Source organism: Cryptotermes secundus, unplaced genomic scaffold (genome assembly GCF_002891405.2).
Source record: "Cryptotermes secundus unplaced genomic scaffold, Csec_1.0 scaffold534, whole genome shotgun sequence".
Lineage (NCBI taxonomy): Eukaryota > Metazoa > Arthropoda > Insecta > Blattodea > Kalotermitidae > Cryptotermes > Cryptotermes secundus.
In genome coordinates, this window is record NW_019739956.1 from 28,574 (window position 1) to 48,379 (window position 19,806).

The 19,806-nt window shown below is 41.6% G+C and overlaps 1 protein-coding gene across 1 annotated transcript in view; it reads left to right on the forward strand.

The window, feature by feature from the left end:
- Positions 1-19,806, forward strand: part of LOC111872149 (acetylcholine receptor subunit beta-like 2) — an 89,241-nt gene that overhangs the window by 18,204 nt on the left and 51,231 nt on the right. The window contains exons 7-9 of the mRNA XM_023865741.2: positions 397-700; positions 9,725-9,883; positions 19,182-19,309. Coding sequence (XP_023721509.1) covers positions 397-700; positions 9,725-9,883; positions 19,182-19,309 — 591 coding nt within the window. The remainder of the gene's footprint in view (positions 1-396; positions 701-9,724; positions 9,884-19,181; positions 19,310-19,806) is intronic.

The following is a 19,806-nucleotide window of genomic DNA, read 5'->3' on the forward strand; positions in this document are numbered from 1 at the left end:
AAATAACTTATCAGCTAACGCCATCAAAACTGTAGTTACCATGGTAATATCAGACCCATTTTACGTCTGTTCTCTACAAGCCCACTACTTCTCTGATTGGTAAAAGTAACCATGTTGTGACGACTGCGGTCTTCTGGGTTTTAAAGCGGTGTGGTTCAAAGAAAGCTCTACATTTCGAAGGAACTTATCGTCATTCTTCATAGTCGAAGAGTAAGCCAGGCAAGAAACTAAAAGATGCAGGCAGGCTGACTTGCCATCTGCTTCTGCTGAAGACATGTTCCTTTGAAACGTCGGTCTTTTTCCGAAGTACATTACGTTATAACCAAGAAGACCATAACCTCCATAGCGACAGCCGTGAGAGCCTCAGATCTAACCGCACTGTGATTCTGACTGCAGATATCACTTTCAACCTGACGATGCGCCGGAAGACACTGTTCTACACGGTGAACCTTATCATCCCCTGCGTGGGCATCACTTTCCTCACGGTGCTGGTGTTCTACCTGCCTTCTGACTCGGGCGAGAAGGTGTCGCTCTGCGTGTCCATCCTCCTCTCTCTGACCGTGTTCTTCTTGCTGCTAGCCGAGATCATCCCGCCCACCTCTCTAGCGGTACCTCTCCTGGGCAAGTACCTGCTCTTCACAATGATTCTCGTCACTCTCTCAATCTCCATCACCGTCTTCGTCCTCAACGTTCACTTCCGGTAAGTTGGAGCCTATACAAACTGAAGAAAAATAAATTATATAAGATTTGAAGTTTTCACAGAGGTGACTGTGAAGAAAGCAGTCTTCTGGAGGCGATACGTTCCTCCGAAACGTCTGTTAACATAATATCTATGCAGTTCCACGTCCCAGAAGACTGCTTTCTTAAAAAATAAATTAGTTTATAGATGGGGTCAGTAAAATTCGGTCATTGTGCTGCAAATGGTACTCAACATAATTGAATTAGTTCTGCATCGATGTTACGAAGGTCTCCTTTCCCTTACATTGTAGTTACAAGGTAGTAATAAAAATACAAAGCTATCCCTGTAACAGTCCATGGGAGCCCATAGGATTGTGAAACGTAGAGGCTACCACAACTTCTAGACAATCGCCTCACAGATGGCCGTAAGTTTGTAATCCGTACGTGCCGCCGCCCTTTAACCACCAAGAAGATTTCTGGTATACGTTTCTATTAGAGGCTCAGTCGAACCTAGGTTCATAGTGCGGCTGGAAGGATTAGGTAAATTCAAATACCCTAAGCCTTGTACACAGAAAATTCTTGTCACCTGACGCTGGGGTTGAATCCTACAAATTAATATTTTCGGAAAGTTTTACAACAAAGAAGAATAAAAAGACGTTTCAGAACAGTGTAGCTAAGATTGTCAGCATTTACATTAAGGACGAAATTTGAAGGTTAATATAATTCATCACAGCAAGGAATATGAGATTGTGAAACAGACCACAAGAATTTGGCTCGAAACAGATTGTGAGAAAAAAATTATTATTTTTGCCTCTTTCACCTCAAATTTTATTAAAATGTTGCCTTATCAAATTGGTCAGTTAACCAGGTCACTAACATTGAATTTCTCCAAAGCTCCGAATTACTCACATTTAGCCTGACCTAATTAACATTGAATATGGCCAATATTAGGAAGAGCTGTTGTCATGGGATACCTTTCGTGCATAATTCTAATTCATTTTATAATTAGTTTCGAATTATGCTCTCTCTGGGCAAGCGGTAGCGCAGATGATTGAGGCACTATGCTACAAGCCGAAAGCTAGCGGGTTCAAGTCCCGATGAGGTCATTGGATTTTTTTCAATTGACCTAATCCTTCCAGCCTGGGGTCGACTCAGCCTCTAAGAGGAATGAGCACCAGGAATATTCTTGGGGGTAAAGGGCGGCCGGCGCGTAAGGCTGACAACCTCACCGCCATCTATGAGCCAATTGCCTAGAAAATGTAGGAACCTCGACGTCTCACAACCCCATGGGCCTCCATGGCCTGTTACAAGGATACTTTTACTTACTTTTCACTTTTTTTTACTGCGAAACGGAAGCTACGCAAACATATTAAAAGCTCGAAGATGACATTGCAGTGCCTCACTTTAACACGCAATGTAACCAAGGACTTACATTTTATTGTCTGAAAGCCGGAAGAAGGTAGGAAGAGGGAACGGATGTACCACACAGGAGAAGAGAAATGTATACAAAATTTTAGCCGAAAACTTTAAGGAAAGATATTACTTGAGGAATGCAGACACGGAAAACATAACGCTATAAAAATGAATCTTAGAGTAGTAAAATATAAAGGTATGGACAGGGTTTGTCCGGCCCAATATGTGGCCCAGTGGCGAGATATTTTGAACACTGTTATGAAATTTCAGCTTCTGTATGACGCGGAATATTTATTGACCAGCTGAGTAACTGTATGCTTCTCGAGAAATACTTTGTCAGTGAAACTGCTTTATAAAATGCATTCTCACTTCGTAATTCTCAGTGAAGTTATTGTCGGCAGTATAAATTTCGTAACTTCTAAATTATTCTACTTAATGTTCCTAGCACAGGCCTTCCCACAAATATGACCACTTCATTACAGTTCTGTCCCCACGAGTCTGTCATACTTAAACCGAGTGAGGTGGAACCTATGTAGAACAACAGGTAACAAGCATATATGAAAATGGCAAAGAAAAACGTAAGCGTTTTTGGGGGCACAGTATTTCTAATTCAGTTGCTGTAAATATGTGCATGTAGCCACACTTGATCACAAATTTCCTTACTGTTGGCCCATTTTAATTTGCTCTGTTCCATCCCCAAATTCTAATTAGAGCTTTTGAAGTTAATTGTTAAATGTTTATTGTTCCAGAATGCATAGTTGTAGCAAATAATGGCGCAAAAATTAGGGCGCAATATGCTGATTTGTTAGTAGTTAATCGATCTTATTTCATACAAGCATAGAGGACAAAATTAACAGATACAGTCACGCTGAGTGTAATTGTGTTTGAACTACATGTACATTCATTATAACTGGAGGTTTCATTTGTTCCATTCAGTCATATATGGATATATTCTCGGATAAAATAAAATATTTCATAGCTGATGTGAAAGCAGTCATAGTGGGATGGGCTGTGTAAGTAGAATATATGGTGTTCATACGTTTTAAAATATGAGTGAAACGTGGAGCGCTGGGAAGAGAGAGCGAGCGAGAGTGAAGTGAGGTCGATTACTCATCACCTAGTTCAATGAAGTCTGTACGTAAATCAGACATTAATTAGCCTGTCACTCAATTATCCACTGAACCAACCAGAGTTTAGAGACTCCGTGTGAAATCTAGGTGGACTTTCCAGCCAGTCAGCAATATCATTCTTAACAGGATAATGGTCGCTTTTGTAAAGACAAAGCTATCCCTGTAACAGACCCATGGAGGCCCATAGAGTTGTGAGACGTCGAGGCTCCCACATTTTCTAAACAATCAGCTTACAGATACCTGTAAGGTTGTCAGCCTTACGTGCCGGCAACCCTTTACCACCCCCAGGAGGATTCCTGGTACTCATTTCTGTTAGAGGCTGAATTGATTCTGGGCCATAGTGAGCGGAAGGGATTAGATAAATGAAAAAAATTCACCACATCGGGACTCGAACCCGCGACCCTCCGGCTGTAGCATAGTGCCTCAAGCAACTACGCTACTGCGTACACTGTACACTGTACACTACTTGTATTGATCAGTCCGTATAGTGGACAGGCTGCGGGCTAGAGGCCAGGAATTCGATTTCTGACAGGACATACATTCCTCCCTTTCTGTCCGTGCTCGGACCGGCTCTGAGTCTCATTCACACTCCAATGTGTAGGGGAGAAGTGGCTAGAGCCTAAGACTGACCACTCGCTTTCAGCTAGCATGAGGATTATTATCTGTACTCTGTGGTATGACTGTATGTCATGGTGCTTAATTAAGTGCAGGTATAAACTGTACGTGTTTACTTTGCGAAATTTGGATTTTTGGTGATTTGGACCGAAGAGAGATGAAGTGACAGGAGGTTGGATAAAACTGCATAATGAGGAGCTTCATAACTTGTACTCTTCTCTAAGTATAATTAGAATGATCAAGTCAAGGAGGATGAAATTGGCAGGGCATGTAGCACGAATGGGGAAGAGGAAGAATGCATATAGGATATTGGTGGGAAAGCCAGAAGGAAAGAGACCATTCTGAAGACCAAGGTGTAGGTGGGTGGACAATATTAAAATGGATCTTAGAGAGATAGGATGGGATGGTATGGATTGGATTTATCTGGCCTAGGATAGGGACCAGTGGAGGGTTCTTGTGAACACGGTAATGAACCTTCGGGTTCCATAAAATGCTGGGAAATTCTTGAGCAGCTGCAGAATTAGCGGCTCCTCCAGAAGGGCTCAGTTCCATGAGTGAATGAGTGAGTGATTGATTTTTTATGGATTTTATTTATCTTTTTACATTCTTTGTTTGCCATTAGGCCTATGGGGCAAAACCAATATACCCGAATATTAAAGGCCATCTACAATTTATTTTTGGTTGATTATTTTACCACGCTGTCTGTACAGCGCCAAATGTTAGGATGGTTGATGAAAGATGATTTGGAGAGGATATGTCACGATTTGATTGAAATATTTTTTTAAAGGGGCTAGAGAAAACGATGAAAAAAATTTAGTCAAGGCAGCTGCTGTTCGGGCTGAACACTGAACACACTCATCACCGGAAAACAAGTTTAGAGCATTTCCGAATTTCCAGTCTTCTCCGTCGCTACAACTGAGAAAATTGCATTGCCAAGATACCAGTTACGATTAAATGTATGTTAAATGTAAGATGAAAGAAGAAAAAAGAAAGAAAGAAAGAAAGAATATGTGTTATTACATTTAAAAGTGATTTGCCAAACATACAGCATAAGCATATCTCAAATTGTCCTTTCTCATCTACTCTTTTTGCTCATGACAGGAACTTTCAAACAGATGTTTGATTACTTTGAACAAGAATTTTTAAGCCAAAAGTAAGCTTAAATAAACCATCCAATGGATAAAAATAAAATAATTAATATTGAAGTTACAAGGGACTTAGTCCCACCACACCAGCAAAAAAAAAAAATTAAATTTCCTCTTGAAACATGACCTTTAAGCAGTAAAAGAAAAGTAGATAAGTAAAGCTGTTCCTGTGCTTGATTAATTAAGCACTACGCCGTGAAGACGTATGGAGGAGTGGATGTATAGATCCATGTTTTCTTGACTGTTGCACTAGTTGCAGGTGAGTGGTCAGCCTCAGGCGCTGACCTCTTTAACCCCTGTCAAAGGGCCCCCAATACCCACTGGATAGGAGGCTGGATAGGCCCTAAAGCCGGTCTGGAAAACGTGGAGAAGAGCAAATTCTTGACCCTACCGGGACTCGAATTCCGACTGCTCTGTCGTCTAGCCCGTAGCGAGTCGCTTTACCGACTGAGATTGCTCGAAAATTATGTACATGCTTAGTATAGTATGTTAAGAGTCAAATTGTTAGAGATATATATTTTTTCCTGGGCACAGAACGCAAACATTAGGTTTTCATGGGAGGAAACAACCATGTGGGACAGTGCGAAGTTCAGAACTGAAACCATAAAATTTTTAATATCTATCTCCAGTGAATATAACACAAGCAAAGGCTTTAAAACTCCAAATTGGGCTCTCTCTCCACCTGTTGAAAGATATGAGTCGAGTAATAATAAAAAGAGGGGCCAAAGTAATCTCCTTTTTTAAATTTAATAATGAATGAGTTTAAACAGGAATATTTAATGCGACACAAGAAAAATATGTTACAAAAAAGAAAGAAGGTGTTACAAGGCAAGACTGAACTCCTTTTCTTGAAAATTAACGAGACTTTTTCAAAGGGAAGAATTAATTCTGGAGAAACCTCTGATTGCGAAATTGCTAATAGTAGGTTGTATCCCCTTAATAGGATTAAAACATACAAGTTTGTTAAGGATGATCAGGTATTTAACTGCATTGGAAACTGCGGTTGAACCTGAAGGCGGCGAAATCAACTGTCTGCTACTGTTTCAGTCCTGCCCTGTCTGTATAGAGCTGTGCTTAAAGTACTGGAGCAATTACAAGCAGAAACAAAGCATTCCTAGAGGTTTCGTTGCTACTTTAGGATTTCAGTGATTCAATTTCAAGAGCTTTATATTGAATTGCATCTTCTTAAACGGGAACAGAGACAAAAGAACTTGAATTTAGCTCCTTAAGAAAGGAAATCAATATTGTTATATTCTGTCCTGTACAAATTTCAATTAAAATTTGTTTCGCGGTAGTGAGGCATAAAATTTTAGGTCACGTGCTTAGAATTGCAGATACGATGAATGCACTGAGGATGTAGGTATGGAAACCTGTTTGGGAACGACTACTTGGATGTTATGTTGAAAATTTATGAATATATGGACTGGCTTACTTTGGCTCGAAATAGGAATCAATGACTGGTTCCTGTGAACATGGTAACGATAAATACCATCTTCTGCAAGATATTACTCTGCTTCCTTCTTCAGGCTTGCTCGGTTTACTCTTACACCCTGAAGGAGTCAGTACAAACCTCCGAAACATTGCTATTTTTCTACCACACTACACGAAACAAATCTCCCGAAGATAGTATTCTTCACAATCACCATATAATGACATCAAATGGTACAAGCCGGAAGGTCGCGGGTTTAAGTCTCTATGAGGTCATTGGATTTTTTCAGTTGACCTAATCCTTCCAGCCGCACTAGGCCCTGGGGTTTAGTTAGTTAGTTATTGGAGAGGGTGGGTTTCCCCATGCACTGAGAACTGTATTGGTCCATTGTGCTTCCCTCTATGATTTCTACCAGTCTCTATATCCTACCGGTACTGGTGCTTACCATCAGTCCCGCCCAGCCAGCGAGACCGGCTCTACTAGCTGAGAGGTATCTATAATGCTTCCCCTATCTACCAGAGGTAATAGAGACTGCTGTTGGGCGGGAAACGTCCGTTAATTTGGCTCAGTGACCTCCTTTGGAGATATGAGGTTCTTTTACGTGCCATAAAGCTACGACACGGGACCCACGGCTTAAAGTCCCTCCCGGAGGACTTGTTCCCTGAATTTTTCCGCCCTTAAAAATTCGACGACCTCCGCCGGGTATTTGAACCCGCGTACTACGAGTCATGAGGTGGGAACGTTACCTCTAGACTACGGAGGCCGCTAGGCCCTGGGGTTTACTCAGCCTCTAACAGAATTAATGAAATAATTTTCCTGGGGAGTAAAGCGCGGCCGGCGCGTACGGCTGACAACCTTACCTCCATCTTTGAGCCTATTGTCTAGATAATGTGGGACCCTCAACGTCTCACAACCCTATGGGCCTTCATGGCCTGTTACAGGGATAGCTTTACTTTACATTGAAGAATAAAAACGCTGAAATGAATGTTAACTCTTAGAACGTTTTCCTGTAAATTATGCTCTCTTTCCGTTACACGAGAGACGGCTGCCCGACAGTTTACTTGAACCAAAGCATACCTCGGTATTTCCGCAGTCGGTGTCAAGAGCAGCAGTGGCCAGCTGAGTTAAGTACGTCGATACCCGACACTTGTGACATAATCCTCTGGTGAGCTTTGAAGTCGAGTGAATAGTCCTTCACTCCCCGTGGAATTCCCAGAAAACCTCTCAGTTAACGCAACAGGAGCAGCGTCGCTGTAATGACACGGTGCTCCGTCTTGCTGAGGAATGTAAGCTTGCTCTGCTTCCAGCTGCTGCAAGGCGAGGTTCAGAAGCATAGCAAGATAAATGTTCCAGTGCTCTGGCTCCCGGCACAGGCGAAGGGCCGTATAACGTTTCTGTAGCAAGAAGAAGCGTAATTTGCAACACGGGCACAAAAGTTTTCAGTTAAGTTCCATTTCGTTGTTTTGTGTTTACAATACGTATCATAAATAAAAGGAAATTTGTCTCCGAAATTCCCCGAATGACTTTGTGGACACTCTATACTGGCGAATTCGACGGCATTCAATTCTAATTAATTCGACAATATATTCGGAGGTATATTCGCCTTCTGCCTTTTGTTTAAAACATTCGTGGAATTAAATTGTTAACTTCTATTATACTTACTTATGGAGCTGAGCCCTTCTTGAGGAGAAGCCAAATCTGCAGCTACTCAACAATTTTCCGGCATTTTATGGAACCCGAAATTTCATTACCGTGTTCACAAGAGCCATCCCCTGGTCCCTATCCTGAGCCAGATCAATCCAATCCATCCCATCCCATCCTGTCTCTCTAATATCAATTTTAAAATTGTCCACCCACCTACACATAGATCTTCCCGGTGGTCTTTTTCCTTCTGGCTTTCCCACCAATATCCTATATACATTCTTCTTCGCCCTCATTCGTGCTACATGCCCTGCCACCTCATCCTCCTTCTATTCTACTAAATGTGAGAACAGTTAGATATTAAATTGTTGCTATTCAAATGACAGTGAATAAGACTTGGTTTCTTTCATATTTCTTTAATTTAAATTATTATCTATATTACAAATAAATAATAAGATGCTATAAGAATGGCCTGTCACAAATTTGGTGCTACGCGGCCCCAGTTTTTTTATTTTTATGACTACACCCCTATGCTGTAGTATCACAAAGAGTCATGTTTCAGTTTATGAGTTACTGTGGTTAACACATGTAATATTCAATTAGAATAGATTTAATTAACAAGGGTTCGCCTTGTCCTCTACCTACAGCAACTGATGCACTGAAATATATGCCTGTTTACGGCACTGGAACAGAGAGGTTCAATCATAAAAATAAAAATACCAGGGCTGTCCAGCACACAGCTCCAGGTTGAAAGAAATGGTGTGAATAATAGCAGGAGGCCGCCTAAGCTGCTAATTAATATTACCTTTACGTTAGGGAGCGTGGAAGTGAACCGTGGGCAGCTCACGTAATGCGCATGCTTAAGAGGCTGATGCTTTCTCCTCCAACAGAGAAGAGCGAAATATAAGCTATAAAAGGTAAAGCTGTCCCTGTAAGAGGCCCATAGGGTTGTGAGTCGTCGAGGCTCCCACATTTTATAGATAATCGGCTCACAGAAGGCAATCAATTTGTCACCTTTACGCGCCGGTCGCCTTTTACCCCCAAGAATATTCCTGGTACTCAGTTTTGGGTGCCATATCTTGTAGCCTGTTGAAAATAAGCTGAAATTTCGGAGGAAGATGTCACCTCTATCTTCAGGTTTAAAGAATAAACCAAGCAAGAAAGCAACAAAATGCAGGCAAAAGAAATGTAAGTTTTGTTCCTTTGGCTTACTCTTAAACCTTGAAGAAGGAACCGACATCGTCCTTCGAAACGTCGGTTAACCTTCAACGGACAGCACAGCATTACACACCTGAAAATAGATCTCTCCATAACCATTGCTGTAAGAGCCTAAAATCCTGCTCTAATACGGCAACTCATAAACATTTTCGTTCTGTTTTCTTGAAAATAATATTCTATTACTGTAGAAAAATAATTCGCTTTCAAGAAGGAAATTACAAATGGTCTAATAGCATGGCTTTAACTGACTTTTACGAACCGCCGTTTGTGTTCTACATCACCATCTTTAGAAGAATTTCCAGGGTGGCGCTCCAGAACAAAGAAAAGCCCACCAGGGCACCGAACAGGACCTCCGTGTCTCGAGAGCACCTCTGTTACGGCGCCACATCCGGAGATCGGGATGATCCCTCAAGATGGCTGTTTGACTCAACGGCAATGTGTATTGCTTGTTGCAGTTCTCCTTCCACTCACAAGATGTCTCCGTGGGTGAAGCGCGTGTTCCTACATCTCATGCCTCGTCTTCTTATGATGCGGCGTCCGCCATATTCGTCCAGAGACAACTTCGAGGATGCACATTTTCCGGATAATGGCTACACCAATGAATTAGAATTCAGGTAATTTAATATAATAGTTTCATAAATTATCGAGATAAGCAAAACATTTAATTCCCCGTTATACTATGCTTTGGTCAGAAATTGAGTGACCATGCATGAACGACGGGGTTTGATTCCTGGCAGTAGCTGAACTTTCTTCTTGGTAACTACGTCAAGATTGGCTCTGGGAACCAACTTTTTTTGTACGAATATAATGGGTACCAGGGCCACAGTCGCCGTGCGGTCTAAGACACGAACCGTCTTCGCCCGCTCGAACACTGGGGTTGTGGGTTCGAATCGCACTCAAGTCATGGATGTCTGTGTGTATGTAGCGGCCTTGGGATGGGCTGGTCCCCCGTCCAAAGAGTCCTACGGACTGTGTCAAAGATTAAGAAACTGAAGAAGCTGCCAAGGTCCAAAAGGTTGTAGAACCATAGAGATAGAAAGTACCAAGGCCTCTTTCCCATGTGGCAAATCTGCTGAAATGTGACACTACCGGTAGTCTCCATCCCGGGTCAAGGTTAAGAGCTGCATCTTCCCTTGCCATGCTTAAGTACAGCAAGAAGTTTGCCTTGGCAACACACCCGTAACTGCGATCCATCTGAATATTGAAGAGTTTCATAATTTGTACTTTTCAGCAAATGTCACTTCTGTGAACAAAGAGAAAATAATAATATTGGCGGGGCACGTAGCACGCATGGGAAAGATGGGAAATGCATAAAGAATTTTACTCGGAAAGCCTGAAAAGCAGAAACTGCTTACAGTGCATGGGAGTAGAAGGAAGGATAATGTCGTTAAGATTTTAGAGTGATTATAGAAGCTGTTTTGATTGGTAATCCGATTTATTGCACACTTGTACAACTCGCTACTATTCTTCAGAAATCACTATAAGACAATATAGGACGTATTCGGTCTTCTCAATCTGCTGTGTCTTCACCAGTCGTTGCCTGGTGACGGATCCCAGTAATGTCCTCTGCTTCTGTGCTCACGTTATTACTGGCTGGAGACTGAGTCATTCCTGGCTTCAGTCTCGAGATTCATGACCAAGAGTTTTATTATCTATTAAACATGTACGTGTTTGGAAATGGGGCCTCCTCTTCGACGAAGGAGGAGTCGGTCTTTCCATGGAAACTCTCACTAACTGTCCTTCTTATACATAAGTATCACAGGCTGTCAGGTTTGCATATCCTTGAGCACTGTCCATGTTTCCTTCTAGCATGTCACTTCGACTTGTCAGGCCATTTTGGGCTTCAATTTTCCTTCCATAAAAATAAATAAGAATATCCAACTCATAATACGAGTATATGTGGATGTAGCAAAGTTAAAGGATTGGAAGCGTGTACACAGTTGGCGTCCGACATTTTCTTTTTGTTTATTTGAGATGTTGCAAATGTATTGGCTTTTATGCCTAGTTATTGCAGTTACTGCCTAATCAGACTACTGCTGTTGCACACCCTAGAATCACAAACTTTGCTATTTCCTTGTGTTTAATGAAATATTCATCAAGATTTGTATTTATATCTTGACAAAATTCGTTTGAGAAATGAGAGCTTTATGAAATTTTGAGTTCCATGTAGACCGAGGTTAGTACCCTGTTCTGGTAGAATTCAAAATAAAATTATCCGAACAACTACGTGTATTTGGCATGGGATTCCAGCACCGAAAATCGAAACAGTTCAGTGGTTTCGAAGACCAACCACATTTTATAATTACGCAATCATCTGTGTACTTTGTTCATCTCTATCTGTCTGTCTGTATTCCTGTTGCTCCCACTTCTTGCACAGGGCATCCGTGAAAAAGCTTCGTTTCACTTCAGTTACGTAATGTAAGACAGTCAGTAGGACTCCCTGGACGAGTAATCAGCTCGTCGCAAGGCCTCTGTAATTTGTCCTTCAGGTATGTATTATTTTCCTTTCGTAATGTATTAGATTTGCCGGTCACGGTAGTCGAGCGGTCTAAGGCATGTACTGTCTTCGCTCGCTTGGAAACCGGGATCGTGGGTTCGAATCCCCCTCAGGGCATTGATGATTAGTTTGTGTGTGTGCGTTTTTCTGTGTTTGTGTACAGGTAGAGGCCTTGCGACGAGCTGATCACCCGCCCAAGGAGTCCTACCAAATGTGTAGGATCTAGAAAAACCGAAGTGAACGGAGAAGTTCATGGAGGTAGGCCTAGGCCCACTGGGGCTGTAGTGCCAAGGAAAAAAATGTATTAGATTTATTTCTGTAGGTTACAGGAAAGAGTTTTTACAGCTCCTTCTGTCAATTAGATTACGTACATAATTGTAACTCTTTCCCCTTCTTCGCAGAAATATGGATACGAGCGGAGAATAATTGAATTGCACCCAAATATACGTTACTGATTATGGCACAGTGATATCACGAACACGCCAGGTAGACTGACGCTTCCCCGACGGATCAAAATGATTAGGTGCTTTATGCATTACCAGAGGTCCCACTCCACTGCATCATGTCCTATTAAAGAACTGGTCGTTACCAGCAGCCAGTGCTTTCAGTTGCATGTAACACGATACAAATTGCCCGTTCAGTGCGGACTACCATTATGTATGACATTCATAATTAGCTTTATAATTGCGCGGAAGTAGTGCAGGAAGTTAAAAGGAAGCAGGGGATGCAAATAAATGTTTACGTTTAACTGATATATACAAGTATACAGCTGGTAGTGCGCCATAGCTTTTTCATTTTAGGCTGGGGTCACACGAGCGCACGAAATACGTCTGTTGCAACGAACGTACTTTATGACGGACGTTGCTGAGGACTTCACACAGTTGCAGAATGCGGTGCATAGTTTCTTGTCTGCAATGGAGCCAGAAGACAGCGTAGCATTCGCCTCTCCTGTTTATATTTACAACGGACGTATTTTGTGCGCTCCTGGGGCCCCAGCCTTAAACTGACATGTCCTCGGATTGGTGAGTAGATGGGATAAGTTCTTAAAATTCCGTGTGAGGAGTTGTTATGAATATATTCATCTTATTTTTACGTTGGTACACGTGGAACAAACAGCCGATCACAGTACCCGCGCGGTGTACTCGTAAGTCATGAACTGCCTTCGCTCGCTCGGACGCTGGGATCGTGGGTTCGAATCCTATTCGAGGCATGGATGTTTGTGTGCGTTTATTCTGTTTATGTTGTCCTGTGTGTAGGTAGAGGCCTTACGACAGATTGGTCACTCGTCCAAAGAGTCCTACCGTCTGTGTAATAAGATTACGAAACTGAAGAAGGGGCCAGGGCCCAACAAATGTCTATAGAGCCATCGATGAATGAATGACTGAACACTTGGCCTAAATAGGGGAAGGGTGTTGGTACTTAATGTGTTATTGGGCTCTGAAGAGAGCGACAGAATTACAAACCTTGCAACTTAAACACTGGATTGTGCAGCAAATGTTTGATACTGGCGATGTGCGACGTGGCTGCCTAATTCAGGAACTTAGCGCCAGATAATCTTCCGGATTGGTTTTATTTTGTGGTTATGGTAAGCGTTTCGTTCGTTCAGTGTTACGATGGTAAACAGCTGAAGAGAGGAGTAATTTGTTCAGACATGTTAGAAAAAACAGTGCCTCATGATGATAACTGAGTCTTTGAATTCTATCCAGACACAATACGTCAGAGTGGTTGAAGTTTCGGGTTCCGAAAAAGCAGGAGCTTCTTGACTAGCCTTAGGAAATTCATGTAGCTCTACTGTAAGGTTGAAAGTCCCTAGACAGTACTATTTAGTAGCTAATTTGTCATGAGTGTGTCATGATAGGCCACTTCTGGCCTATTGTACCAGCCCCAGATGATAGATGAGGGTGATTGTGGAGCAATTGGTGGAATGAAGATTTTCAGGGGAAACCGAAGTATTCGGAAAAAAAACCTGCCCCAGCGCCACTTTGTCCACCACAAATCCCACTTGACCAGACCCGAGATCGAATCCGGGCCGCCGCAGTGAAAATTGTCATGACCTTAGCTAGACCCGTGTGGAGGCGGGGTCAAATACCTCCACCATGACCCTGCTAGTCGTAGGAGGCAACGAAAAGGGAAGTCTCAAATCTGAGACAGTAAAATAGGTCGCGCGTCCCAAGGAACTCAAACCCGAGAAAGACTGCCCTGGCAAGGACCAGCAGCATATACAAAAGACAGACCCGTCCGCTTGTCAGAGAGGGCGCCCCACAGAAACAAGACCGTAACTGTCGAACAGTAATAAATATCTGGTCATGAGCTCCAGATGAGGCTCGGAACCAAGACTTACTGACTGACTGACTGACCGACCGTCAGTCGCAATGTGACTTTGACTTCACCTTAGCCACTGTAAATCATCTAGAATGGGAACGGAGCTAATATGATTCCTTAATATCTCTGCGTCATATCGAAAGATGAAGAGAGAATATTTGTCCCTGTTTTTAATTTAGAACAAAGCCAACAAAGTGTACTCACGAGTGGAGAATTCTTAACTAGGCGTTATATTAGTGAAGTATTTAACTCAATTTCCTGTCCGCTTTACTACCGGAGGAATAATTCCCTACATCTAATAGACAGAAGCCGGCCACGGTAGCCGAGCGGTCTAAGGCATGCATTGTTTTCGCTCTCTTGGAAGCCGGGATCGTGGGTTCGAATCCCACTCAAGGGATGGAGGTTGGTGTGCGTTTTTCTGTGTTTGTGTATAGGTAGAGACCTTGCGACGAGCTGATCACCCGCCCAAGGACTCCTACCGTATATCTAAGATCTAGTAAAACCGAAGTGAAACGGAGAGTTTCATGGAGGTAGGCCTAGGCTCAAATGAGGGCTGTAGCGCCAATGAAAAAAAAACAGGTAGAAGTCTGGATGGGCCCCTAGAAGTGAACTTGACAGAGAAAAGACTATAGCCAATCACTGTATTTATTGAGGCATTCCAGATCTTAGATTTTTCTGAATGGAACCGAATGGAACTGCAAGAAATATTACGTTTATCCTAAGATCAAAGAGTAAGAAATAAACCTGTTATGTTACAAAGTCGATCCTAGGCTGTGGCAAGTTGATTGATGAGTGTATGTGTCAGGTTGAACATGCACAAAGAATAGATGATAATAAGATTTTGGGTCTTGGTAATAAATTATATTAGGTGCATTTTATAATTGTACTAATCATAGGTAATCACAAAACTGAAGCAATAAATTCAATTTAAATAATTCTATAATTAATGCGCAAGGTTTTCTTATTGCAATCAGAATTTATTTCTGCTGTTGATACTCCCAAATTCATAGCACTGAAACTGAAGTTACCCTGAGTGAAGTTCTGGGTAATTTATATTCTGCAGAACAAAGTTTTTGTCTAAATTATGATGCAAAATCTCCTTTTGTTTCTTAATCAATTCTCGAAGAGACACTTTTATGGAACACTCTGAAATAGGGCAGACAAGCTTCTCGTGAGATAATGGGACGAAAAAGTTTCTTATAGACCAGAAATGCTATGGACAAAACAAAGAAAATCCCAGAAGAGTGTAAAACACAATATATTTCGCGAAGTTGTCTGTAAAATTAACAGACACTAATCCTCCAAATGCTGACAAAGGGGGCTGATGTTCTCTAGCAAGATGACGTAACAAGTTTTGTTTCTTCTCCGCCACTTCGTCTCGCAGCTCCGAAATGAGTGAACATCAGCACAAGGGGAAGCTTTTGCGTCATGGCAGTGAAAGTAGCGGAATTAGGAGCAAGGGCTTAGAGCCTTCGCCAAGAATTCTTTTTATGATTCAGTAGTTTTCCCCAAACAAGTTTGCCAGAAAACTTCGAAGCTCTATGATCAGAGCCTTTAACACGACATAGAAAAAATTAAATTGAGGGGGGTTTGGTCCCAAGTAAGGCCATGGTTTTCATTCTTATCATATAAAGAGTAGATAATTAATTACAAACGAACATTCTAAGCAAAATTGTTTCAATTAATTAAAATAAAATAAGCACTCATCATCATTATAAACATGCTTCATATATGTACATGTTTTTTGTTTCAATGAGTCTTCCAGTCCATGCAAATGTACACTAACTGGCAAAAATGAAGAGACGAAACGGACTGGAGGTAGTAGAAGTCATCAGACATTACTCAAAATGAAGGAAAGCGTGAAGAAACAGCAGAATAATGCATAGTAAGGGGACAAATTTTCTTAAGAATTTAATTTAAAGTCTAAATTAAACTTATAAAGTCATCAGACTTTACACAAAATGAAGGAAAATGTAAGAAACCAGCAGAATGGCCAGAGCGTTGCTAGGCAACTTCTTGGTACACAAATCGCAACAATAGAGAGACTGTTTTCTATGGGCTCCACGTCGCGACCGTTGCTATGTAATGGTTCGGTAAACACATTCCATTAGTGGAAGCTGTGTTTTCCATGAGGCCCATGAAAAAGTGTTTTCTTTAAAAAAAACGTCGCTACAGTTCAGTTCTGAGTTCTCGGTAGAAGTTCGTAGAAAACTTAAAGAGTGATTAGAAGGTTTCATTCATGTATAAGACTTGGAGTTCCTGCGTTTTGTTTATGATACCAAGAGGGGACCAGTGTGTGTGTAAATCAGCGATAGCGCTGTATTTAAATATTATCAAGAGAATTTGCAATAAAAGTGCACCCAATCGTCCGAAATAGAACCCGTAATTTTCGTCACGCGTACCACCTTACACGCGAAAATATTTAATAGAGGAATACATTGAACTGATGTATATATGTGATCGACCTCATGTTTGAACTTTCTCGTCTCATAGTTTAAACTTGACACGACCAAAGAAACTAGGCCAAATGGCTGTAAAGGGGGGGGGGGTAGATAAGGAGAAACAAAAACGAACTGAAGAAAATAAAACAATTCGAAGCAAAATTAAGCTTGGAAAGAGCAGGACTGGGCGAACAAAACATCTAAGACGGATGTTGAACGTCAGCGATTTGTCTCGAGGATGAGCGAGTCGCTACGTGTGCCCCAAAGTGAAACTCCCCACGTCGCACAAATTCCACGGAGATTGCCCCATTTTTCTCCTGGAATGTAACATATGAATGGCGAGTGGTCTCAACTTCGTTTACTCAGCCAAGGTTTTCTCTGTAGAGGAACTCATTAGTGTAATTGGACCTATTTGCGGTACCTAAGAAAACTACTGGGGTGATAAGCAATAACACAGCGTTTACATGGAATGACTGAGCTCGGAGTTTGACATCTGCTGTCGTTAAGTCCACACTTATTCTGACGTATTTATTCTTTCATATCGTGAGTTCTCTTAAAATGCTAAATTTTCTGACCGCAGACCTAGTCACAAATTGTTCTGTAGCCCAACATATCTACGCAGTTAGTTGCCTTAAATATTTCTGCGTCTTTCATGTCCCAGAGATCTACCAACGTCGTGTGTAATAATTTATGCATTCTGTGAGGCGAATCAGTATGTACTATATTGAAGAAAGCAGTCTTCTGGGATTTTGCACCGTGTATATATGGTGTTAACCGACGTTTCGGAGGAACGTATCGCCTCCATCTTCAGGGTAGAAGAAAAAAATATATAAGAAATCTGCAAGCAAAGAGACCGTGAGAACCGGTAAAAGCAGACGTAAAAGCAGCAGCTTTTACCGGTTCTCACGGTCTCTTTGCTTGCAGATTTCTTATATATTTTTTCTTCTACCCTGAAGATGGAGGCGATACGTTCCTCCGAAACGTCGGTTAACACCACATATACACGGTGCAAAATCCCAGAAGACTGCTTTCTTCATAGTCACCGCCGTGAAAGCCTCAAATCTTACATGTACTACATTCTTTCATTTACTTTTAATGCCACTTAAAGAGCAAACAGAAAACTGGATTTGCCTTAATACATTTTTTTTAAAGCGGTCTGAATTGCACCCTACACTTAAGATAGGTTACTGTCTCAGATTTAAGACTTCCCTTTTCGTCGCCTCCTACGACTCGCAAGATCACAGTGGAGGTATTCGAAGCCGCCTTCACACGGGTGTATGAGTTTTTACAAGTGTCTCGTAATCTCTTGTATAAGTGTTATTTTCATTTATATTTTATCTTTGGTATGTGTCATTTAATCATAATTATAACTATTAAATAATTATATTATTCGGGTTTTGGGGCTTTTTCCATCGTCCGGCATTCTAGGTAATAGAGGATACGACGTTTCGGAAACTGGATCTATTTCCGTCTNCCCTGACCCCTTCTTACGGGGAGCAGATTGTGATAATGACCACTTACTGGTGGTGACAAAGGTTAGGGAAAGACTGGCAGTGAGCAAACAAACAACACATAGAGTTCGTAAGGAGAGGTTCAATCTCAAGAAAAAAAGAGGTAGAGGATAAAGAGATGAAGTGAGAGGAGGTTGGAGAAAACTGCATAATGAGGAGCTTCATAACTTATACTCTTCTCCAAGTAAAATTAGAATGATCAAGTCAAGAAGGATACGGTGGGCAGGTCATGTAGCACGAATGGGTGAGAAGAGAAATGCATATAGGATATGGGTCGGAAAGCCAGAAAGAAAGAAAGTCCACTAGGAAGACGAAGACGGATATGGACGGAAAATATTAAAATGGAGCTTAGGGAGATAAGATGGGATGATATGGATTGTATTAATCTGGCTTAGAATAGGGAGCAATGGAGGGCTCTTGTGAACACGGTAATGAACCTTCGGGTTCCATAAAAGTCTGGGAAATTCTTGAGTAGCTGCACAATTGACAGCTTTTCAAGAAGGGCTCAGCTCCATGAGTGAGTGTTCCTTTTCGCTGATGTTGTCATCCCAGGATTCGTGATACCGACACAGCCTTAGAAACTGTCGCTCTCGGTACCCCTACTAATGTGGCAGTTACTGTCACAGATGCCCCAGCTAAATGTGCATCAACGATCTGTCCAGTTTCAAAATCGAATAAATCTTATATTTTCCTATTCTTTCACGTGGGCTGTCACTCATCACAGTAACTAATGCACTGACACAAGCACTACAGAAAGTAAACAAACGGAAGAAAAGTATTAAGTGTCTCAAACCGAAGTTCTTTCATTATAGTCAACACAAGTAAATTATATTCCTCAATTTCTTAGTGTTTCCATTAATTTGTCAACTCCCTGCATATACGAATATATAAAGAAATAATACATTTTAGATAGAAATCAGTATTCGCTAAAACAACACGGGTATTTATTAATATTGAGGACACGATGTTGTGTTGAACACCACACATTATGAGAGCCTATAGCCTTCTCATTTCTTACTGTACGAAGTCTTAAATCATTTTTCGGACATGCACGTTTGTTACTGATGACAACAATTTCGATTCGAATAATACAAAGACTACCGTCATAAATGAACTGAGATTTAGGCCTGACTTTTTACAGGGACAGCATAAGCGACCCATACCCACCAGAACCGAAAGGTAGTCCAGGGTTCGAATCTGTATCAACGGCTTACAAGACGGCACTGAGTCAGGATGAGGAAGCCAGACAGAACCAGCCTCATTCATCCGGTGAGTCAGCTGTCTCATATTGAAATTTATATAACCAGCCGGTTGAATTATAGTCACCCGGTTGGGAATATACGATCGCGCTCCCTGCCTGCGTGTCACAGACTGTCTGTTACGTGTTTGAAGGAAACCGCTTGTACCGGTTCTCACGGTCTCTTCGCTTGTGGATTTCTTATTTTTCCTTCTACCCTGAAGATGGAGGCAATAAGTTCCTTCGAAACGTCGGTTAACACCACATCTACACAGTGCCACATCCCAGAAGACTGCCTTCTTCAAGGATAAGATGATTATTCAAACAAATTTTACTCATTCAATCTGACAGTGTTAAGGAGGAAGCGTCAGTGATTTATACTTAAATTGTACGTGGCTCAGGTACATTTGCTTGTACTGGAGAGTTCTATGTATATATATTTTTACGTTCATTCATTCATCATGGCTCTACAGTTCTTTGTTCCGCCCTGACCTCTTCTTAAGTTTCGTAATCTTTTTTACTCAGACGG